Source organism: Gorilla gorilla, chromosome 23 (genome assembly GCF_029281585.2).
Source record: "Gorilla gorilla gorilla isolate KB3781 chromosome 23, NHGRI_mGorGor1-v2.1_pri, whole genome shotgun sequence".
Taxonomy (NCBI): Eukaryota; Metazoa; Chordata; class Mammalia; order Primates; family Hominidae; genus Gorilla; species Gorilla gorilla.
In genome coordinates, this window is record NC_086018.1 from 39,156,441 (window position 1) to 39,180,995 (window position 24,555).

The following is a 24,555-nucleotide window of genomic DNA, read 5'->3' on the forward strand; positions in this document are numbered from 1 at the left end:
TTTTTCCTTTTTGACGGGGTCTTATTCTCCCAGGCTGGAGTGCAGTGGTGAGGTCATAGCTCACTGCAGCTTCAACCTCCTGGGCTCAAGCAATTCTCCCACCTCAGCCTCCTGAGCAGCTGGGACTACAGCCGTACGCCACCATGCCCGGCTGATTTTTTAAATTTGTTTTGCAGAAACAGGGTCTCATCGTGTTGCTCAGGCTAGTCTTGAACTCCTGGGCTCAAGTGCTCCTGCCTCGGCCTCCCAAAGTGCTGGAATTACAGTCATGAGCCACCTCTCCCAGCCAACACAGTCTTTCTCTTACTGTGTGCCACAGTAGTAATATCTCTTAATATGAAATGGGCTTTCTTTAAAGGCATTTTTTCAGAGTGGAATTGTATGGAAAAGTTGACTAATTAAATAATCAACAGACTGTTAGCTCATCTGGAGTAGGGGCATTCTTATATTCACCTGTGGGTGCAGATTCCTCAGCATGTGCTGGCTTTCCTGTACATACCAATTCACATTATTGGTTTTTTGTTTTTAAAATAAGACTATGGTCTTGCTGTGTTGCCTAAGCTGGTCTGGAACTCCTGGGCTCACGCAGTCTTCCCACCTCAGCTTCTGAGCACTGCAGGCATGTGCCACCCTGCGCAGCTATTCCTGTTAGGTTCTTTGGTAAAGTGATGGAAGGATATGACTGCTAAGCCTACCTCAGCGTTTTGAAATAATGTAGTAGTAAACTGAGAATGATTTTCAGGAACTGAATTAGCCCATCATTATTAACATAAATGAGAACTAAGACACCACTGACTTCTGTTTCTGACTTGCCATTCTTACTGTTCTAGCTTGTCCTTAAGGCCTCTGCTTTTTAACAAATGGTTTCTTTTGCAGTTGGAGTTCTCTCCACAGACACTGTGTTGCTACGGCAAACAGTTGTGCACAATACCTCGTGATGCCACTTATTACAGTTACCAGAACAGGTAAGCTTGGCCAGGTGTGGACCATGGTCCATGTGTCCACATGTCCAGGGAGTGCATGCGGATGGGCCAGCACACATACAGTCATGGTTCATGTGTATCTTGCTTGAAGACAGCTGTATAGCACAAGTTCTGGTTTTTGCCTTCTGCCTTTGTTTGCAGAACTATAAAATTTTCTATCAGAGTAGCCTTGCATCAGTTACCTGGGTTCCTCCCAAGAACTTGAGAAGTTAAGCAACTTTGTGAGTTGTTGGCGTAGATGGGTCTATATCCCAGGCCCCACTTCTCTTTCTACTGTGTTTTTGTTGATCACCACAGCCTGAGGCAAAACTGAGAAGATTTTTAAACTTTTAACTGAAACTCGCTAGACAGCTTTTTGGAAATATTTCCTTTTTATATGAGGCCTATCCCTAAGTAGTTGTTATTAGAATATATGAAAACAGGATTCTAGAGTCTTTTCTTTGCCTCATTAAGCAAATTAAAAGGAAAACCTCACATAGCTCTCTGTACCTTACTTTTCCCAACCCAGCCTTGTATGTGACAGACGATGATTTGAGTCTAATAAACGAGGCACCTCTGCCTAATTTTCTCCTGCCCAATCAGTGGCTGTAATCACGTAAATCTCATTCACTAATCTATCTTAACCACAGTTTGTCTCCTGTTTTCAGTGATCAGCTACAAGTATAGCTTGCGTTGGGTGTTTATTTGGGGCTCTGATACAATAATAACAAGGCTGGATGATATTAATACCCTTTATTTGTTTGTTAATACCAAATCCATGGTGTTGGTTTTTGCTGAACTTGTGTGTTGCAGATGCATTTCTAGCTTTGAAAAGTCACTTAAACTTTTTCTTTTATTTACAAAAAGTTAGGCGTGCTTCTAATGCTTTGTAGACCTAATGCTTTGATTTTGCAGTGAGTAAAAATCTAGCTCTTTACTCATTTGAAACCTAGAAAAGGTGGGACTCAAGTTATAAGTACCTTATGTTTTAAAAAGCAAGTAACTGGACATGAAACTTTTCTCATGTTTACTAAAACAGTAGTCTAAAGTGTTTATCTTTGCACCAAGCCATCTTTAATCAGGTACCTGCACACATCATTTCCTTTTGAAATGTATCACTTGATGGCTGTAGTCAGTATTTAACTGCTTGTGCAGGCTTTTCAATGAACAGTTTTTTTTTCTTTGTTGAGACAGGGTCTCACTCTGTCACCCAGGCTGGAGTGCAGTGGCGCAATCTTAGCTCACTGCAACCTCTGCCTCCCGGGTTCAAGCGATTCTCCTGCCTCAGCCTTCCAAATAGTTGGGATTACAGGTGTGTGCCACCATGCCTTGCTAATTTTTGTATTTTTAGTAGAGACAGGGTTTCACCATGTTGGCCAGGCTGGTCTCGAACTCCTGACCTCAGATGATCCACCCTCTCAGCCTTCCAAAGTGCTAGGATTATAGGCATGAGCCACCACGCCTGGCAGTGGTTGTTTTAGATTATTGTTTTCTGCAGTTGTATCTATAGTGGGCTTTTGGGGTGAGGGGTGTGGGGGTCTGTGGTTTTTTGTAAGTGGGAAGAGGTGTGATTCCTGTATTTAGGTAATGAGTAGCAGTTCTTCTCTCCCTGGTGTATTTATCCTTCTTCCTCCTTTTGATTATTTACATCACATAGTGTTAATTGCTGAAATGAAAGGATATGGGTCTGTGTAATTGAAACTTCTGCTTTTATTTGCAGTAATCATTTGCTACTTGTGATCCCATTTGAGATATTTAATGCTAATCTGTGCTTTGCCTTGGCTTTCTGCTTTGTGTTGTTCTGTCTTGCTTTTATGTTTTTTGTTGTCTTGCAATCCCTCATTTCTTCGTTTGTTTTGTGTTTTTTTTTCTCCCTCATGCTTGTCGTTGTCTGCACTTGGCTTTGATTGCAAAAAAAAAACAAAAAAAAAAACAAAAAAAACAAAACCCAAACTGTGGGGCCCATATATCTGCATCACTGAATGTCCTTGTCGCCGTTGATGACCTGCTCTCTGCTCCCGTCCCCCTCCTTGGCCTGCTGTGATTGGTGGCTTCGTTGCTTGGCTTGGGCTGTGTTGTGTGAACGGAACAGTTCACCCCAGTATGGCCTTCTTGCCGACAGGTATCATTTCTGTGAGAAGTGTTTCAATGAGATCCAAGGGGAGAGCGTTTCTTTGGGGGATGACCCTTCCCAGCCTCAAACGTAAGTAACTGCATTATTTTGAAAAGTGCTAATTAGTTTGTTGTCCAGTGATTATGCACAGCTTATTTCTAAATGAACTTAAGCTATGCTGTTGAATATGGTAGCCATTAGCCACATGTTGCTATTTAAATGCATATTAATTTAAATAAAAATTGTTTATCACATGGACTACTCACATTTCAACTGTTCAGTAGCTATCTGTGTCTGGTGGCTACCATATTGGTCAACACAGATAGAGAACATATCCATCATAGTAGAAAGCTCTATGAGACATCAATGAATTAGGGAATATGTCAGCAATGGGCAATCATCTTAGTTCTAGTAAAAGTATTCTGTATAGGAAGCAATCAGCTTCTCTTCGAAAAATTGGAGGTTAGTGCAAGAAACCATCATTATTAACTGTTCTGAGTTTGAGGGTAATTGAACTGATGACCACCTTATACCCTTCTCTTGTAGGTTAACAGAAGACCCAAGTCACTATTGTAGTGAATAATAGACTTTAACAACATGCCGGGGTTTAAGAGATCTGCTTGTGCTTTGCAGTCTCACAAGCTCTTACCATTTGGTAAATGGCCAAGAAAAAAATTTCAAACATACAGTCTAATAGTTTAATCTCTGGCCAGGTGCAGTGGCTCATGCGTGTAATCTCAGCACTTTGGGAGGCCAAGGCGGGCGGATCACGAGGTCAGGAGATCGAGACCATCCTGGCTAACATGGTGAAGCCCTGTCTCTACTAAAAATACAAAAAATTAGCCGGGCGTGGTGGCGGGCGCCTGTAGTCCCAGCTGCTCGGGAGGCTGAGGCAGGAGAACGGCATGAACCCGGGAGGTGGGGCTTGCAGTGAGCCGAGATTGGGCCACCGCATTCCAGCCTGGGCGACAGAGCGAGAGTCTGTCTCAAAATAAATAAAAGAAAAAAGTAACCTAAGATGTAGGCAGTCATTAGAATTCAAACTGGGACTGTCTAAGAAGGAAAAACTGTTTAGTGTAATTTTAACATTATTGAAAGTTCATATTTACTTCTGTTCAGGACATTGCACAAAAATTTGGAATTCTCTTGTTCCTAGTAAAAATGGGGCTTCTGAGAAAAGCTGGTTAATTTTTCTAAATTGGGTTCTAAAGATAGCAGTGTCTGGGTGCTAGCTAGGAGAGTAGATACTAGGAGCCTTTGATCCTTGAAACATTTTGACATTTGGTTAAGCCAGGAAGGTTAGCTCTAGGGTAAGTTTCCTTGATGCAGGAAGAGACGTAAGCCTTGTCATTGAACTCTCAGGTGGCTTACCAAATATTCTAAACCTTAAGGCAGTACATCTCTAACTTTGAAAAGAGTAGGAACAAGACCCTTCCCAATTCTGCAGGCCTATAGTGGACCCAAGTGTCTATTTCTAACTCCCAGATTGTTCTGGTGCTGCTCATCTTCAGATTGCACTTGGAGTAGCAAGACAGGCCATTCAGGAAAATGCTATTAACAGAGATGAATAAATCTCTAGGCCATAACTAGTATAAGAAACGGTTTTCAATGTGGACATGTCCTCATTTTTGTAAGGAGGTAAAACAGAAGTCCAAGTTGGTCCCCCTAATGTTGATTCTACTTGGAGAATGTGGATCCTAGTTGGAGAATGTTAGCTTTTGTATGTAACATTTTGTATGTAACTGTTAGCTTTTCTACGTAGTGAGGCTATGAGCAGTGTGTTATGCTGGGTTTCAGGATGGGAAGCCATGATACTTAACACCAAGAGTAGTAACAGACAAGATTTTAAAAGGAAAAGAAGAAACAGTATTTCTAGTTCTTCCTGGGTTCTCCATTTCTGATAAGAGGAAATTTATTTACTGTGAAGTCCTATAGAATATTCCTTTACATAAACATGCATTTTGTGTGAGCCAAGAATGCACTTATTTAAATGTGTATTCTTAAAAAACCTGAATCTCTTTATAGGGTGAAGTTTGTTCCTTTGGTTAGAACAGCAGTCAGATTGCTCATCTCTATCACTTTTTCTCATTGTGTCCCTTTTCTCTCCTTAGTACAATAAATAAAGAACAATTTTCCAAGAGAAAAAATGACACACTGGATCCTGAACTGTAAGTACGATCCCCTTGAATAGTCAGTACGCTTTGGCTTTTCTTTTTCCCTTTCATTCTCTTGAGGTTTGCATGACCAATCAGATGATCCTATATTCTTGGGCTAAATCTACATAACATACATCTAATGGATAGTAAAACCATGGAAAACACTGAAGTACTAAGGAACATTATTTCTTAATGTTAATTTTAATGTTCTTAATGTTGAATGTGAAACATTAAAGATCTAAACTTGTAGTTTGCAGTGAGGCCTTTTAGATCATGGAGGACTGACATGTATGTCTTCTAGATGTTCCTAAAATGGATGGGATGGTATTTGGATTTATTTGGAATTTTCAGCACCAGGAATCTGTCTTAAAAATTAGCCAGGTTTGGCCAGGTGCGGTGGCCCACATCTGTAATCCCAGCACTTTGGGAGGCCAAGGCAGGATCACCCAAGGTCAAGAGTTCGAGACCAGCCTGGCCAACATGGCAAAATCCCGTCTCTACTACAAATATATAAATTAGCTGTGCGTGGTGGTGCGCGCCTGTAATCCCAGCTACTCGGGAGGCTGAGGCAGGAGAATCGCTGGAACCCGGGAGGCAGGGGTTGAAGTGAGCCGATACGACGCCACTGCACTCCAGCCTGGGCAACACAGAGAGACTCCATCTCAGAAAACAAAACAAAACAAAAAACAGCCAGGCATGATAGTATGTGCCTATCCTAGCCAGGTAGCTGAGAGGCCAAGGCAGGAAAATGGCTTGAGCCCAGGAGTTTAAGGTTATAGTGAGCTGTGATCATGCCACCCACTCCAGCCTGTACAACAGAGACCGTATATCTAAAAAAATAGAAACTTTATTAAAACTATTTTCGGTTCTTTGGTCATGACCTTGGCTGTCTTTGTCAGAAGTCATGGGAAATACTGCAAGTTTTCATTTGGTTAAGGTTTGGGGTTAATTTTGGAATTGGCTCTGCTCTTCCAGGTTTGTTGAATGTACAGAGTGTGGAAGAAAGATGCATCAGATCTGTGTCCTTCACCATGAGATCATCTGGCCCGCTGGGTAAGTCTTAACGTTGTTACTTTCTCTGGAATTTTTCTTTATCATGAATATTCACAAGTTTTTTATTCTGTGCAATTGACTGTATTATATCTTCAAAGTTACTGTCTTTAAATTGTTTTCTTTGGGTTTGCCCACGATAATTATAGTTCACTTTTTAAAAATTAAGTAACCTAGTATCCAAAAATAGATTTTTATCTTATTTTTATGCATTCTTCTTAGCCATATAAATATATTTTATTCTGCTGGATTGTTTATTAAAATTATATTGTAGTTATTACACGTCAAAAGTAAATATTTATGTTATGGCCAGGCGAGGTGGCTCACGCCTGTAATCCCAGCACTTTGGGAGGCCGAGGCGGGCGGATCACCTGAGGACAGGGGTTCCAAACCAGCCTGACCAACATGGCAAAACCTCGTGTCTACTGAAAATACAAAAATTAGCCTGGCGTGGTGGTGCACGCCTGTAATCCAGCTACTCAGGAGGGAGGCTGAGGCAAGAGAATCACTTGAACCTGTGAGGGGGAGGTTGCAGTGAGCTGAGATCACGCCACTGCACTCCAGCCTGGGTGACAGAGTGAGACTCTCACTCTGTCTGTGAGAGTCTCAAAGAAAAAGGTAAATGCTTTTGTTCAGGCATCTAGAATCTAGGATCGTGCTGCTGGCATGAGTAGGTCTGGCCCTGGTAAGGGTCACCATTTGGTTAGGGCAGGAACAGCAAGTTATAAGGCTGCAGTCATAGTGTAATTGCCTAGTAAAAGGGAGGGGCCATCGCTCTGTACAAGAGGAACTAATCCCAGCCGTGTTCCAAAGGAAGGGGGTATATGGGACATCCAGTGCCTCTCATTAAGATGGGATCTCCATGTCTTCTGCTCTGTTCTTGGGCTAATTGTTGTTCCTGATTTGGAGGTTACAAGAAAGGGCAGGCTAATTGACAGATTTCACTTTTCTTTTTTTCACCGTTATTTTCACATAGAAAATAACACTAAGGAAAATAGGTGATGGTTTAGTGGATATTTTCAGTGTGACTTGTCTTTTAAGTGTGCCTTTTTAGTGTTTTCCTTAACAGATTTCCTAAGAATGATTAAGAGACTTCTTGTGGTTCTTCTAATTTAGGATCAGTCAATTGAATGAAAATAATCTGTTATTACTGTGTTGAGCTTGCTTTTTCTTAAAAGTAATTTATGTTCATTATAAAATTTGAATAGTATGACAGTTTATAAAGTAAAAAGCGACAGTCTCAGCTTCTCTCTTCCCACCCAGATTCCTCACTACAGGAATAACACTCTTTTGTACATACAATCATACATTTTCTTTTTTCTTTTTTTTGAGACGGAGTTTCGCTCTTGTTGCCCAGGCTGGAGTGCAATGGCGCGATCTCGGCTCACTGCAACCTCTGCCTCCCAGGTTCAAGCGATTCTCCTGCCTCAGCCTCCCTAGTAGCTGGGATTATAGGCGTGTGCCACCATGCCCGGCTAATTTTTGTATTTTGGTAGAGACAGGGTTTCATCATATTGGTCAGGCTGGTCTTGAACTCCCGACCTCAGGTGATCCACCCACCTCGGCCTCCAGAAGTGCTGGGATTACAGCATGAGCCACTGTGCCCGGCACATTTTCTTGATTTATGTGTATTTAATTTTTAATTTTTGTATTTTGTTATAGGTCATAGACTTTTTAAATTGAGTCTCACTTTCATCGCCCAGGCTGGAGTGCAGTGGTGTGATCTCAGCTCACTGCAACCTCCACCTCCTAGGTTCAGGCAATTCTCCTGCCTCAGCCTCTCCTGCCTCAGCCTCTCGAGTAGCTGGGATTACAGGCACATACCACCATGCCTGACTAATTCTTGTATTTTTACTAGAGACAGGGTTTCATTATGTTGGTCAGGGTGATCTTGAACTCCTGACCTCAAAAGATCCACCCACCTCGACCTCCCAAAGTACTGGGATTACAGGCGGGAGCCACCACGCCTGGCTGGTCACAGACACTTATTTATGTCTGCTGCATTTTTAATGGATGCATAGTATTCTGTAACATACTATAATCCATTTATTTACTGGGTTGGTGAACAAGTTTATACAAGAAACTACTTAAGAGACAAATATCATGTGCATTTGCAGTAACTGAATCTATTGGTTCTACTCTCAAAATGTACTTTCCAACTAGTAGCATATAGGAAATTAGGATTTTTCTCCCCAATCACATTAGCAAAACCTATCTTGATTTGTAATCCTTGATCATCTTTTCCTGTGTAAACCAATTTATATGCCCTTCATGTTTCTTCATGTCTGTTGCTTGTTTTTCAATTATCTTTTTTGTTCTTACTGATTTCTAAAAGCTCTTTGTACATTAGTTTTATTAACTCTTCATTAGAAATTTAGAAGTACTTCCGCTAGATTCTTTTGAATTTTAACTTTTTGTTAGTATAAATTCAACGGTTTATCTAAGTTGTGTAAGCAAAGTTTTGGTTTACATTTAGATTCGTCTGTGATGGCTGTTTAAAGAAAAGTGCACGAACTAGGAAAGAAAATAAGTTTTCTGCTAAAAGTAAGTTTTATTCTTAAAGGTAAATTTTGGCAAAACTTATCTGAAGCCTAGATAAGAAACCATCCAAAGTGAATTACTTTGTTTTTAATCACAGTAATAGAGTAAAAATAAAATAATTCTATAATCTGCTTATAGTTGATCTGTAATATATTTTTTGGTGTGAAATTTATTAGACCAAAGAAAAAAATTTCCAAGGAAAGGATTTGTAGAATGCACAAGATACGTGTTTTTCCTGTTCCTATATTTTTCCCTATTTGGGGCATTTCATAAAGGAGGAATAAGTTGTGGAAATGATTGGCTGGAATTGCCCTCAGTTTGTTTATTTATTATTTTTTATTTTATTTTTTGAGAGTCTCACTCTGTCCCCCAGGCTGCACAGTGCAGTGGCACGATCTCAGCTCACTGCAACCTCAGCCTCCAGTGTAGCTGGGACTACAGGCATGTGCCTCCACACCCAGCTAATTTTTGTATTTTTAGTAGAGATGGGGTTTTGCCGTGTTGGCCAGGCTGATCTCAAACTCCTGACCTCAGGTGATCCACGCACCTTGGCCTCCCAAAGTACTGGGATTACAGGCGTGAGCCACCATGCCCAACCCCTCAGTTCACACCATTTATATGGGCTACCTTTTGGCCTTATGTGATTGTTTTCTATTGTGCCAGGAGGATGTCAAAAATTTTATCATGTAAGTAATTAAATGTATTTGATTTAGTTTTGGGGTGTTTTACTGATCTACAGATTATTTTGATTCTTGTAAGGTTTCTCAAAATGCTCAACCTTCGTTACTTTAAAATATTACTGCAATCTAGGCAAAGTACATAGAGATGTTCATTGTTTATATATTTGTGTATATATATATATATAATGTTTGGTTGGTTGGGTTTTGTTTTTGTTTTTTGGAAACAAGGTTTCACTGTGTTGTCCAGGCTGATCTTGAACTCCTGGATTCAAACAGTCCTCCCACCTCAGCCTCCCAAAGTACAAGGATTAGGATTATGGGTGTGAGCCTTGTCTCCTGGCCATTGTTCTATTTCTGTTTGTTTTTGTTTTTTTGTGTGTTTTTTTTTTTTTTTGAGACAAGAGTCTCGCTGTCGCCCATAGTGGCACAGTCTCAGCTCACTGCAGCCTCTGCCTCCCGGGTTCAAGCGATTCTCGTGCCTCAGCCTCCCAAGTAGCTGGAATTACAGGCGTGCGCCACCATGCCCGGCTAATTTTTGTATTTTTAGTAGAGATGGGGTTTCAGCATGTTGTCCAGGCTGGTCTCGAACTCCTGACCTCAGGTGATCTGCCCACCTCAGCCTCCCAAAGTGCTGGGATTACAGGCATGAGCTACCGCACCCGGCCCCTGTTCTGTATTTTTATAAACTCTTCCAAAATTGGAAATTTTTCAAAATGAAAAGTTGGGGAAAATGATATTTAGAAATTATTGAGTACTGTGTCTGCTTTAATAGCACATGTATTAAAATTAGAATGATATGAAGATTAGCATGTTCCCTGCACTAATATGACATGTAAATCTGCAAAGTAGTGACTGCTTTGCTATGATTTTTTAAAATTTCACCAAGTTATCCTGTTTGTATTGAAAAAAGTACAAATGAGATTTGAGGTTGAACCTTAAGACTAACAACAGTAAATTTGCACCTCAGTAACTTTTAACTTTTACATTCCTAGGATTGCCATCTACCAGACTTGGCACCTTTCTAGAGAATCGTGTGAATGACTTTCTGAGGCGACAGAATCACCCTGAGTCAGGAGAGGTCACTGTTAGAGTAGTTCATGCTTCTGACAAAACCGTGGAAGTAAAACCAGGCATGAAAGCAAGGTATCTAGTCATTTCACTTTTCTTCTTCTCGTGGATCCAGAATTGCTCATACATGGTTACTATTGGTGATTCCAATCTGAATGAGTTATGTTGTGGTTCCCCCACCATCTCAATTGTATAGGTTTGTGGACAGTGGAGAGATGGCAGAATCCTTTCCATACCGAACCAAAGCCCTCTTTGCCTTTGAAGAAATTGATGGTGTTGACCTGTGCTTCTTTGGCATGCATGTTCAAGAGTATGGCTCTGACTGCCCTCCACCCAACCAGAGGTATGACTAGCTCACAGTGGCTAGCTCCGGATTTGTGTGGGAGTTCCAACTTATAATAGGTGGAAAAGCATAACAGGCAAAATGTTTAGTGTGTTTGGTTTGGAAATGCAAAATCTCAAGTGTCCAATAATTTTAAAGTGAAACAGATTAAAAAGCAAACCCCCAAACAAAATAACCGCTCAATACTGCTCTTCTGTGGTCATAGTAATAAAGGATATGAATAGCAACCTGAAATTGGAATTTGAAAACAAACGTACTACTCTTCAGAAAATGAGCTTAAATCTGGATTAAGTAGCTATGTGAAAATATATCATACAAATCGGGTGGGAATTTCTTTTCTCCAAAAATAGTATAAAGGCAATAATAAAAATGTATAGGGATCACCAAATACTGATTGATGTGTATGTGCCAGGCACTGCTAGTTACTACAAATAGAAGGAAACCACAGGCTCACTGAACTTTCCTGAAGGGTTCACGGTGGAGTCGCCTACCTGCCTGTGATGAGCTTCACAAATAACGATGTGAGCAAAGAGCCTGGGAGAGTGAGAGGGTGTTATTAGGCACATGGAGTAAAGAACTCATTATGTGACCTGACTTTTTTTTTTCTCTCTTCATTTTGTATAGGAGAGTATACATATCTTACCTCGATAGTGTTCATTTCTTCCGTCCTAAATGCTTGAGGACTGCAGTCTATCATGAAATCCTAATTGGATATTTAGAATATGTCAAGAAATTAGGGTAAGCATATTTTGATAATGGTTTTTTTTTTTTTTTTTTTAACTAGCATGGCATTCTGGTGAGATATAGGTTAAATATGCAAATATATAACTCTTGGCCTTTTTTTCCTCATTTTAGTTCTTACCTAACAATTCTCTTAACTTTGTCGGAGCCCCTTTGAAGTTAATGTTGTCAGTAGAGAGAAATGGATATGTTGGCCCTAGTTTCACCCATCCAACATTAGTTTTGTTTGTAAGCTAAGCCATTGGGTCCACTTTGCTTTGAAGTTTGATTTGTGCCCCTCATTTGAGGGCAGAATTTTAACTGCATTTGATCCTTTTACAACCTGGGTATCAAGACCAAAAACAGTTCTGGAGATACTTCTTACCTTTAGAGTATGTATGTCATTGGCAACATTCACTCCCTCATCTTGAAGTCTGTTTCTCTGAACAGTGTGCCTTTTAATTTAGCTCTTGTTAAACGGGTCCATTTTCCTTTGCAGTGTAATCTTCATTTGGTCTTAACATGCAAACTTAGGGTTTTTGGATCCAGGGCTAAGTCATCCACTTTGTGGCTGAGATTCACAGCATCCCACCATGGCCTCCAAAAATAAGTAGGCGGCAATATGAGATCCATTGTTACTACTGTGAGTTATGCCTAATTTTGGCCTCACAATGTTAATCTCATTCTGGGTTATATATACACTGTGTTATCTTGGGAAAAATTATTGGTATCTATATCAACTCCACCTTGTGGTTTAAAATGTAGCCTTCTAGAATAGATTATCTCTTTTCCTTAATGTTCTTTCTCTTTGTATTGTTAGTTACACAACGGGGCATATTTGGGCATGTCCCCCAAGTGAGGGAGATGATTATATCTTCCATTGCCATCCTCCTGACCAGAAGATACCCAAGCCCAAGCGACTGCAGGAATGGTACAAAAAAATGCTTGACAAGGCTGTATCAGAGCGTATTGTCCATGACTACAAGGTCAGTTGGGACATAGGGGCCGGGTGCTGACAATAGACCTGGAAATGCACTAATGTTGCTGCTCTTTATTCTGTCATTTAACTTTTTTTTTTTTTTTTTTGAGACGGAGTCTCGCTCTGTCACCCAGGCTGGAGTGCAGTGATGCGATTTTGGCTCACTTCAAGCTCCGCCTCCCGGGTTCATGCCATTCTCCTGCCTCAGCCTCCTGAGTAGCTGGGACTACAGGCGCCTGCCATCATGCCCGGCTAAATTTTTTTGTATTTTTAGTAAAGACAGGGTTTCATCATATTAGCCAGGATGGTCTCGATCTCCTGATCTTGTGATCTGCCCGCCTCGGCCTCCCAGAGTGCTGGGATTATAGGCATGAGCCACCGTGCCCAGCCTTAACTTTTTTTTTTTTTTTTTTTAAACAAAAGTCTTGCTTGTTCTACCTCTTGCATGTAATTCCTAAAAATGCTAATTTGATTGTTTTTATTTTGTATATTCAAAATTTTTCAATGTAAGAAAAACCAGGTTTTGAAGAGTGGTAGATCAAGAAATCCCTGTTTTAAACATGTAACCAAAATTTTATTTTATTTTATTTATTTTTGAGGGGAGGGTGGGGATAGAGTTGGGGTATCACCATGCTGCCCAGGCTGGACTTGAACTCTTGGCCTCAAGCAATCCAAAGTGCTGGGATTACAGGCATGAGCCACTGTGCCTGGCCTTAAAATATATCTTTTTGTTTTGGTTTTTTGTTGGTTTGGTTTGGGTTGGTTTAGGGTTTTAGGGGTGGGGGTGTTTTGTTTTCAGAAAGGGTCACTCTCTGTCACCCAGGCTAGGGTGCAGTGGCATGATACCCGCTCATTGCAACCTGTGCCTCCCAGGCTCAAGCCATCCTCCCATCTCAGCTTCCTGAGTTGCTGGGACTAGGTGCACACTACCACAGCTAGCTAATTTTTGTATATTTTTTGTAGAGACAGGATTTCACCATGTTGCCCAGGCTGGTCTTGAACTCCTGAGCTCAAGTGATCTGCCCGCCTCAGCCTCCCAAAGTGCTAGGATTATAGGCATGAGCCACATCACCCAGCCAAAAATATATTCTCCCTTTTTTTTTTTTGGATGGAGTTTCAGGCTGGAGTGTCATGGTGCAGTCTCCTGGGTTCAAGTGATTGTCCTACCTCAGCCTCCCGAGTAGCTGGGATTACAGGCATGCACCACCAAGCCAGGCTAATTTTTTCTATTTTTAGTAGAGACGGGGTTTCTCCACGTTGGTCAGGCTGGTCTCGAACTCCCGACCTCAGGTGATCCACCCGCCTCGGCCTCCCAAAGTGCTGGGATTACAGGTGTGAGTCACTGTACCTGGCCAAAAATATATTCTTAATTAACAATATTATGTTAAACATTCATAAATATAGGTTGTCTCATGATACAGACTTGTCTTCCTCAATTTAGTAGTTCAACTAAATAAAGAAGTTTTCCTAAGCAGCCCAGCAAATCATTCTGCAGCAGATACTATTTCCAGTATTTGTAGTTTTGGTCATTTTGAACAAAGCTGTTAGTAAAAGCTGCTGAAATTCCAAGGATGGGTGTGAGGAGGACATGCTTCATACCACATATTCTGTGATAAGGAGTGGTAGGGGCCATGGCATGCATGATGGTGCTACCACCCTGACGTTGATCCTGGCAGGATAATTGCCACTTGGTTATATAAAGGCAGATAAGCTCCCTGTTTTTGTGGGTAGAAGAAATAGAAAACCGGAAATATTGACTTTAGGCCAGGCCTTTTCACTGTTTATTTTTCTAAATACTCCCTGGCTTACGGCTTAGGTATAAAGTCTCTGCCAGCTTTCAAGACATTTTAAGCTTTCATGTTTCTTGTCAGCCATGATTATTCTGTATAATCAATGCTTTAAAAGAACATAGAAATTCCTATATGTACATGCATGTTTTCACAGGATATTTTTAAACAAGCTACTGAAGATAGATTAACAAGTGCAAAGGAATTGCCTTACTTCGAGGGTGATTTCTGGCCCAATGTTCTGGAAGAAAGCATTAAGGAACTGGAACAGGAGGAAGAAGAGAGAAAACGAGAGGAAAACACCAGCAATGAAAGCACAGATGTAAGGGCATTGAGTTTCCTTTGAAACTTCTATCATGATTCTAATATTTAATCCAGAAGTGCACTTAAACTTTCAATTGGGTTTTAAAGCTTTCAGGTGTAAAAGAGCTCTTTAAGTTGGACAAGAAATGTTGGCTTAGAGAGGTTATTAGGGTTCTGTTTCAGTGGTATTAAACTTTTAAAGCATCAGAACCCCTTTTAAAATGGCATCTCAGACTTTGAGTAATGTGAAATGATAAAAGAAACTGAAGGAAATCCTGAAAAACTGATAGAAGATTACTTATCTGAAGGACTAGGTTATGAATATTATAGGCCTTGTGGGTCACATATCTCTGGCATATTTTCTGTCTTTTAAAAACACACTCTTTTTAAATGTGAAAAACCATTCTTAGCTATACAAAATAGGCCTGAGCCAGAATTTAAGTTACTAAGCCTGGCTTAGTAACCTCACCAGTTATTTCCCCATAGCATATCTCGAATTACCTCCATTGAATTTAACTTAACAAAAGGCACCCTTAAATAGTCTGTTAACAAACTCTTACAGCCTTGTCATTTAGTATTTGTAGGCTCATAACATTTTAGAATATGAGTGGAAGGAAATAAAACCAAGGTCTTCTGGCTCCCCGCTTTGATGCGCTCTTCACTACCCCAAAGTGCCACCCCTTCCTTGTTCCCTAGCCCCAATCTGGGATACATTCAATCAATCTGCAGGGTCTGCACATTCTGTGGCCTCTTCTAGGCAAAAAGCTAAAGGGCTGCCATTGCCTTAAAGATCACTGGGAGAAAATTAGGTCAAATAACAACTTTAAGGAGAAAGAATAAGTGAAGAGAACAGCTAGTAAAATAAGTTACAGGCATAAGATTATGATATCTAGTTTCAAAGAAGGGAGATATTCTGTGCTATTCCCAAATTACTTAACAAAAATCTTATTTTCTTGTCTCCTTTGTGCTACTCTGCAGGTGACCAAGGGAGACAGCAAAAATGCTAAAAAGAAGAATAATAAGAAAACCAGCAAAAATAAGAGCAGCCTGAGTAGGGGCAACAAGAAGAAACCCGGGATGCCCAATGTATCTAACGACCTCTCACAGAAACTATATGCTACCATGGAGAAGCATAAAGAGGTAAGATGCAGCCACCCAGAGTTGGGGAAAAACGGCAAGATTTCTGGCCAGGCATGGTGGCTCACACCTGTAATCCCAGCACTTTGGGAGGCCAAGGCGGGTGGATCACCTGAGGTCAGGAGTTCAAGACCAGCCTGACCAACACGGTGAAACCCTGCTCTACTAAAAATACAAAATTAGCTGGGCATGGTGGCACATGCCTTGTAATCCCAGCTACTCAGGAGGCTGAGGCAGGAGAATCGCTTGAACCTGAGAAGCGGAGATTGCAGTGAGCCGAGGTCACCCCATTGCACTCCAGCCTGGGCAACAAGAGCGAAACTCCGCCTCAGAAAAAGAAATAAGAAATGAATAAAAACACTGACTGTTCGCTGGGTGTGGTGGCTCATGCCTGTAATCCCAGCACTTTGGAGGTTGAGGCAAGGCGGATCACTTGAGGTCAGGAGTTGGAGACCAGCCTGGCCAACATGGCAAACCAAAACCCTGTCTCTACTAAAAATACAAAAATTAGCCTGGTGTGGTGGCACACACCTGTAATCCTTGGGATGCTGGGGTGGGAGGATCACTTGAACCTGGGAGGCAGAGTTGCAGTGCACTTAACAGCCTGGGTGACAGAACGAGACTCTGTTTCAAAAAATAAAAAGATTTAACCTTTCTGAAAGTGAATTAGTAAATAGAATTGGAGAAAAGTTAAACTTCCACATATGGACTTACAACCCCCTTCTCAAAACTTTTTGAGTTATTTCATCATTTACATTGTTTAGTTGTTTTTGTAGTCATTTGGGAAAATAACTGGGTAAGGTTTTCTTTTTTTCTCTCTTTAATATCATATAATTGATAACGAAAGCCAGGAGAATTGAAGAGTAATTCCTCTCAGGGTTTGTCCAATGGTAGTAATCTCGATTGTTCAGTCAGACTCCTTATTTTACTATCTCGGTTCTCAGACATATAATCAAGTTCTTATAGGAAGTGGTAATTGAGAGGGAAATGAAGGCTTGATTTCAGGTTGTAATTCCGTACCTAAAAATTGGTTAACCAGTCTCTTTGGGAGAGAAATAGTTAACAAAATCTTTTTTTAGAGAGGAATTTGTTATAATGATGTTATCATGGTGAACACCTATATACATAGGTGTTCAAAGTATCTTTTCCCCCACTGCTCCCCCCATCACCACCCCTTTTTTGTTAGCCTAGAATAATGGGCTACGATGTAATAATGGTAATAACCATTATCTCAGCCATGCTAGTGAAATGGAAGGATTCCTGAGTTCTAATACGTTAGGTAATGATTATTAACAATTAATAGTTACTAGCTATTTCAAGCAGTAAGTAATGCCACAGAATCCTAGGCAGTTGGGAAAAGCCCTTAGAATATATTGTAATAGGTTTGACTTAAATTGTGGACACATTCCATGGCTGTTTAAATTTAGGTTGTAAATCCAAGTATTGGCCTGGTTGTAGGGTGACAGAAGCAGCGAACATTGCTGGCCAGAGACACTGTGAGTGTGGCTGCCAGTGTGCACAGATGTTGAATAATCTGTTATCAGTACAGCAGTTTCTCATAAGTTCCTAATTTCTTAAGGGGATGTTTTACATTTTATTACTTTAATAGGTGTTTATAGTTATATACTAATTAATGTCAAATACATATGTAATACCAGCTTTTTATACCTTTTACACTAATGGTTATGAGAATTGATGGTTGTTACAAGTTTTTTCAGACTTCAATGAACAAGAATTTTATTGCTTTGTCAACAAAGACTAAGATTTTTTATCCATTCCATTCCCTTCCAAACCTGTAGGAAAAGTTACACACGAAAGTTGCATAGGGGACCTTCATGAGTCCAGGCCAGTTGTTTTTCATACTGTCTCCATATTTGGATTTGTCTGGTTTGTTGTAATTAGATTGAGGTTAAACCGTGGATTGCATCTTTGAGGCAAAATGTCCACTGTGCATGGTGCTATACCTCACCCAGACCATTGTTACTCTGAAGGAGTTACTGAATGAAGGAGAAAAAAATCACAGGATGTTCATTTCAGTTCTATTTATAGTCAGTCTCAAGAGACCAAAGAGGTAAAGCAGGAAAAGGGACAGGAGGCTATGGTGGTGAAACTAACTCAGCATTCGCCAGTCTCATTGGTGCTCAGCCTGCTGTACCTGCTCACACCTTGGGAGGCTGAGGCAGGCAGATCACTTGAGCTTAGGAGTTTGAGACCAGCCTGGGCAACATGGCGAAACCTCGTGTCTACAAAAAATGCAGAAATTAGCCAGGTGTGGTGGTGTGGGCCTGTGGTCTCAGCTATTCAGGAGGCCAAGGTGGGATAATTGCTTGAGCCCAGGCGACAGAGGTTGTAGTGAGCCAAGATCACGCTACTGCATTCCAGCCTGGGTGACAGAGCGAGGCCCTGTCTCAAAAAAAGAGACTGTCTGTTTTTCAGGTCTTCTTTGTGATCCGCCTCATTGCTGGCCCTGCTGCCAACTCCCTGCCTCCCATTGTTGATCCTGACCCTCTCATCCCCTGCGATCTGATGGATGGTCGGGATGCGTTTCTCACGCTGGCAAGGGACAAGCACCTGGAGTTCTCTTCACTCCGAAGAGCCCAGTGGTCCACCATGTGCATGCTGGTAGAGCTGCACACGCAGAGCCAGGACCGCTTTGTCTACACCTGCAATGAATGCAAGCACCATGTGGAGACACGCTGGCACTGTACTGTCTGTGAGGTAGGCACCGGGTTGTGGGAAGGAGGAGGTGAGCTCTGCAGGGTTGTTCTGAGGGGCCATACAGCCACGTATTTTATATAGGCCTGTGGGATGCTAGGGGCTTGGCCTCGTGTTTGAGGGGCAGAGCTGAAGAGGCTAGTTTTTGTTCTACTAAAGGGGCTTTTCTAGCCCAAACAATATCTAAAATACTTTTGAATGACTTAAATCTTGGAGAGTTTACCCGCACCTCCTGTTTTTTCCCTAGGATTATGACTTGTGTATCACCTGCTATAACACTAAAAACCATGACCACAAAATGGAGAAACTAGGCCTTGGCTTAGATGATGAGAGCAACAACCAGCAGGCTGCAGCCACCCAGAGCCCAGGCGATTCTCGCCGCCTGAGTATCCAGCGCTGCATCCAGTCTCTGGTCCATGCTTGCCAGTGTCGGAATGCCAATTGCTCACTGCCATCCTGCCAGAAGATGAAGCGGGTTGTGCAGCATACCAAGGGTTGCAAACGGAAAACCAATGGCGGGTGCCCCATCTGCAAGCAGCTCATTGCCCTCTGCTGCTACCATGCCAAGCACTGCCAGGAGAATAAATGCCCGGTGCCGTTCTGCCTAAACATCAAGCAGAAGCTCCGGCAGCAACAGCTGCAGCACCGACTACAGCAGGCCCAAATGCTTCGCAGGAGGATGGCCAGCATGCAGCGGACTGGTGTGGTTGGGCAGCAACAAGGCCTCCCTTCCCCCACTCCTGCCACTCCAACGACACCAACTGGCCAACAGCCAACCACCCCGCAGACGCCCCAGCCCACTTCTCAGCCTCAGCCTACCCCTCCCAATAGCATGCCACCCTACTTGCCCAGGACTCAAGCTGCTGGCCCTGTGTCCCAGGGTAAGGCAGCAGGCCAGGTGACCCCTCCAACCCCTCCTCAGACTGCTCAGCCACCCCTTCCAGGGCCCCCACCTGCAGCAGTGGAAATGGCAATGCAGATTCAGAGAGCAGCAGAGACGCAGCGCCAGATGGCCCACGTGCAAATTTTCCAAAGGCCAATCCAACACCAGATGCCCCCGATGACTCCCATGGCCCCCATGGGTATGAACCCACCTCCCATGACCAGAGGTCCCAGTGGGCATTTGGAGCCAGGGATGGGACCAACAGGGATGCAGCAACAGCCACCCTGGAGCCAAGGAGGATTGCCTCAGCCCCAGCAACTGCAGTCTGGGATGCCAAGGCCAGCCATGATGTCAGTGGCCCAGCATGGTCAACCCTTGAACATGGCTCCACAACCAGGATTGGGCCAGGTAGGTGTCAGCCCACTCAAACCAGGCACTGTGTCTCAACAAGCCTTACAAAACCTTTTGCGGACTCTCAGGTCTCCCAGCTCTCCCCTGCAGCAGCAACAGGTGCTTAGTATCCTTCACGCCAACCCCCAGCTGTTGGCTGCATTCATCAAGCAGCGGGCTGCCAAGTATGCAAACTCTAATCCACAACCCATCCCTGGGCAGCCTGGCATGCCCCAGGGGCAGCCAGGGCTGCAGCCACCTACCATGCCAGGTCAGCAGGGGGTCCACTCCAATCCAGCCATGCAGAACATGAATCCAATGCAGGCGGGCGTTCAGAGGGCTGGCCTGCCCCAGCAGCAACCACAGCAGCAACTCCAGCCACCCATGGGAGGGATGAGCCCCCAGGCTCCGCAGATGAACATGAACCACAACACCATGCCTTCACAATTCCGAGACATCTTGAGACGACAGCAAATGATGCAACAGCAGCAGCAACAGGGAGCAGGGCCAGGAATAGGCCCTGGAATGGCCAACCATAACCAGTTCCAGCAACCCCAAGGAGTTGGCTACCCACCACAGCAGCAGCAGCAGCAGCGGATGCAGCATCACATGCAACAGATGCAACAAGGAAATATGGGACAGATAGGCCAGCTTCCCCAGGCCTTGGGAGCAGAGGCAGGTGCCAGTCTACAGGCCTATCAGCAGCGACTCCTTCAGCAACAGATGGGGTCCCCTGTTCAGCCCAACCCCATGAGCCCCCAGCAGCATATGCTCCCAAATCAGGCCCAGTCCCCACACCTACAAGGCCAGCAGATCCCTAATTCTCTCTCCAATCAAGTGCGCTCTCCCCAGCCTGTCCCTTCTCCACGGCCACAGTCCCAGCCCTCCCACTCCAGCCCTTCCCCAAGGATGCAGCCTCAGCCTTCTCCACACCACGTTTCCCCACAGACAAGTTCCCCACATCCTGGACTGGTAGCTGCCCAGGCCAACCCCATGGAACAAGGGCATTTTGCCAGCCCGGACCAGAATTCAATGCTTTCTCAGCTTGCTAGCAATCCAGGCATGGCAAACCTCCATGGTGCAAGCGCCACGGACCTGGGACTCAGCACCGATAACTCAGACTTGAATTCAAACCTCTCACAGAGTACACTAGACATACACTAGAGACACCTTGTAGTATTTTGGGAGCAAAAAAATTATTTTCTCTTAACAAGACTTTTTGTACTGAAAACAATTTTTTTGAATCTTTCGTAGCCTAAAAGACAATTTTCCTTGGAACACATAAGAACTGTGCAGTAGCCGTTTGTGGTTTAAAGCAAACATGCAAGATGAACCTGAGGGATGATAGAATACAAAGAATATATTTTTGTTATGGCTGGTTACCACCAGCCTTTCTTCCCCGTTGTGTGTGTGGTTCAGGTGTGCACTGGGAGGAGGCTGAGGCCTGTGAAGCCAAACAGTATGCTCCTGCCTTGCACCTCCAATAGGTTTTATTATTTTTTTTAAATTAATGAACATATGTAATATTAATAGTTATTATTTACTGGTGCAGATGGTTGACATTTTTCCCTATTTTCCTCACTTTATGGAAGAGTTAAAACATTTCTAAAACCAGAGGACAAAAGGGGTTAATGTTACTTTAAAATTACATTCTATATATATATAAATATATATAAATATATATTAAAATACCAATTTTTTTTCTCTGGGTGCAAAGATGTTCATTCTTTTAAAAAATGTTAAAAAAAAAAAAAAAAACTGCCTTTCTTCCCCTCAAGTCAACTTTTGTGCTCCAGAAAATTTTCTATTCTGTAAGTCTGAGCGTAAAACTTCAAGTATTAAAATAATTTGTACATGTAGAGAGAAAAATGACTTTTTCAAAAATATACAGGGGCAGCTGCCAAATTGATGTATTATATATTGTGGTTTCTGTTTCTTGAAAGAATTTTTTTCGTTATTTTTACATCTAACAAAGGAAAAAAATTAAAAAGAGGGTAAGAAACGATTCCGGTGGGATGATTTTAACATGCAAAATGTCCCTGGGGGTTTCTTCTTTGCTTGCTTTCTTCCTCCTTACCCTACCCCCCACTCACACACACACACACACTTTCTATAAAACTTGAAAATAGAGAGCAAAAACCCTCAACTGTTGTAAATCATGCAATTAAAGTTGATTACTTATAAATATGAACTTTGGATCACTGTATAGACTGTTAAATTTGATTTCTTATTACCTATTGTTAAATAAACTGTGTGAGACAGACACCCTGACTTTGTTTCACTTGATAACACATCTTTGTCTTGCAGTACACCCGTTTTAAGTGCCTAATGCTTAGGATTCAGAGGAAAAAGTGAAAGCATTAGCTTATAGCCTCTTTAATCTACTACGTATAACGTATTCACAAGTAGATCTTGGTGAATTTATCCAAAGTTCTGGGAAAAAGTACTGCAGGTACCAGCTAACAGTCAAGGTGGAAGTGATAACCGACTTAACACCTTGATACAGGACCCCTTAAGGATGACCTCATGGTCTTCTAATCACCTTCATCTTACAGGGATGAAAAGGAGGACCTAAGAAGACGGATCATATCTGCCTAAGTCCCAAGTAACTTCTTGGAAAAAAGACTTGCCAGGCACAGTGGCTCACGCCTATAATCCCAACATTTTGGGAGGCCAAGGCAGGCAGATCACGAGGTCAGGAGTTCAAGACCAGCCTGGCCAATATGGTGAAACCCCCATCTCTACTAAAAATCAGCAGGGCGTGGTCGTGGGCACCTGCGGTCCCAGCTACTCGGGAGGCTGAGGCAGGAGAATCTCAGATCCTGGTGGAGGTTGCAGTTAGCCAGGATCTCACCACTGCACTCCAAAGACTCCGTCTTTTAAAAACAGAAACAAGATGAAGCTAGGGGAACACTCCTGTTTGCTAACTGAATACAAAGAATTCAGTTGGAATTGGGTTGAAGGGAAGGAAAATGTGTGGAAATAAAACCTAGAAGGCTGAGAGAGATTACACGAGTCCACTAATATGCTAGATGCTCAAAGAATGGAGAGATTATTGATCTTCCATCTGAACATTGCAGTAGCTGTGAACAAGTTGTTAAAACAAATGTTAGTACACTAAAAAGTACTGAGCTGCTTTGGTATCAATTCCAGATCTTTCTTTTATCAGAGATTTACACTAACCATATATGACTGCTAAAGGATTTCAGATACGTTGACCTGTTGCTACTATTTTAGTCTGAAAACAACCAGCATCTTTTTTTTTTTAAGACAGTCTCATCACCCAGGCTGGAATGCAGTGGCACAATTGTAGTTCACTGTAGCCTCAAACTCATGGGCTGAAGCAGTCCTCTTACCTCAGCCTCCCTAGTAGCTGGGACTCAAAGGTGTGTACCATCATGCCTGGCTGACTTTTTAAAAATTTTTATAGAGACAGGGTCTTGGCTATGTTACCCAGTCTGGTCTCGAACTCCTGGACTCAAGTGATCCTCCACCTTGGCCTCCCAAATTGCTGAGATTACAGACATGAGCCACCTTACCAGCATCTTAATGTGAGGTGAACTCACTCAGCATTAATCAGAGCCAGCCCCAGAAAATGTATCTAGTATCAAGCATCCAGCATCCACCTGCTTCAGCTCAGTGATCCCGCAGATATCCATGGAGCAGCTACATCTGTGCCAGGCCAGGCAGAGCACACATGAACAGCATGCAGCCCTGCCCTCAACCTAACCAGCTTAAGGTCTAGAAGACAGCATGACAAAGTACAAAGTACCAAGTGATGTATGCAAGGAATGCAAGAGGGAATCCATGAAAGAAAACCTAGCTGATGGGAATTGGAAATGTTTCTGGAAAGGGTAGCATGGAAGCTGGATGTTGGAGGGGAGATAGGAAGAGGCGGAGAGGAGGAGGCGCCCAGAAGAGCGCACCACATTCTGCTAGGGAGCAGCTCCAGGTCTACTTGGCTGAGACCCGATAAACGGAAGTAGTGAACACCTGTTCCAGAAATACGGTCTTCCAGCTCCCTAAGACTAGGGGCCCAGGATTCATCTGAATAAACCCTCAAAAGGGAAATGTTTAGAATTCTATCCCATTTCCAAGCAGTAAATTCCCAGGTTTCAAAGCTCTGCCTCTGGCTAAAGACAGCCGGGTTGAAGTGTTAGACCAGCGCATTCTTACTGCAATGATGAAAGCAGGAAGTAGGGGCAGAAGTCATTAAATAGGAAGGAGGCTGGGCACGGTGACTAACGCCTGTAATCGCACACTTTGGGAAGCCAAGATGGGTGGATCACCTGGGGTCAGGAGTTCAAGACCAGCCTGGCCAACATGGTGAAACCCCGTCTCTGCTAAAAGTACAAAACTAGGCCCCGGGCACGGTGGCCCACACCTGTAATCCTAGCACTTTGGGAGGCTGAGGCGGGTAGATGACCTGAGTTCAGGAGTTCGATACCAGCTTGGCTAACATGGAGAAACCCCATCTCTACTAAAAATAAAAAAAAAAAACCAGCTGGGCGTGGTGGCGGGCACTGGTAATCCCAGCTACTCGGGAGCCTGAGGCAGGAGAATCGCTTGAACCCAGGAGGTGGAGATTACAGTGAGCCGAGATCACGCCATTGCACTCCAGCCTGGGAGACAAGCAAAACTCCGTCTCAAAAAAAAAAAAAAAAAAAGAAGGGCTGGGGGAAAAGCTGCCCTTTCCCAGATCAGAAATAGTGTTATGGAGGTAGAAGA

General features: G+C 42.8%; 1 protein-coding gene, 1 long non-coding RNA gene and 1 pseudogene across 3 annotated transcripts in view; 2 read left to right on the forward strand and 1 right to left on the reverse strand.

The window, feature by feature from the left end:
* EP300 (E1A binding protein p300) overlaps positions 1 to 22,092 on the forward strand; it is an 89,158-nt gene extending 67,066 nt beyond the window's left edge. The window contains exons 19-31 of one of the 2 annotated variants that reach the window (XM_019018610.4): positions 877 to 965; positions 3,055 to 3,165; positions 5,187 to 5,243; positions 6,207 to 6,284; positions 8,758 to 8,825; positions 10,495 to 10,645; positions 10,767 to 10,913; positions 11,538 to 11,651; positions 12,454 to 12,619; positions 14,557 to 14,721; positions 15,681 to 15,842; positions 18,276 to 18,557; positions 18,802 to 22,092. In XM_019018610.4, the coding sequence (XP_018874155.3) occupies positions 877 to 965; positions 3,055 to 3,165; positions 5,187 to 5,243; positions 6,207 to 6,284; positions 8,758 to 8,825; positions 10,495 to 10,645; positions 10,767 to 10,913; positions 11,538 to 11,651; positions 12,454 to 12,619; positions 14,557 to 14,721; positions 15,681 to 15,842; positions 18,276 to 18,557; positions 18,802 to 20,991 (3,780 nt within the window). In that variant the 3' untranslated portion in view covers positions 20,992 to 22,092. The remainder of the gene's footprint in view (positions 1 to 876; positions 966 to 3,054; positions 3,166 to 5,186; positions 5,244 to 6,206; positions 6,285 to 8,757; positions 8,826 to 10,494; positions 10,646 to 10,766; positions 10,914 to 11,537; positions 11,652 to 12,453; positions 12,620 to 14,556; positions 14,722 to 15,680; positions 15,843 to 18,275; positions 18,558 to 18,801) is intronic. The other variant, XM_004063524.5, reaches the window with a different exon arrangement.
* LOC134758227 (uncharacterized) lies at positions 1,103 to 12,225 on the reverse strand. The gene is made up of 3 exons (XR_010133187.1): positions 12,019 to 12,225; positions 11,557 to 11,616; positions 1,103 to 3,093 (listed from the first exon to the last, which is right to left on the reverse strand). It is a non-coding gene; the product is annotated as an uncharacterized lncRNA (long non-coding RNA).
* LOC115931999 (uncharacterized) lies at positions 10,263 to 10,362 on the forward strand (annotated as a pseudogene).
* Positions 22,093 to 24,555: the final 2,463 nt, after the last annotated feature.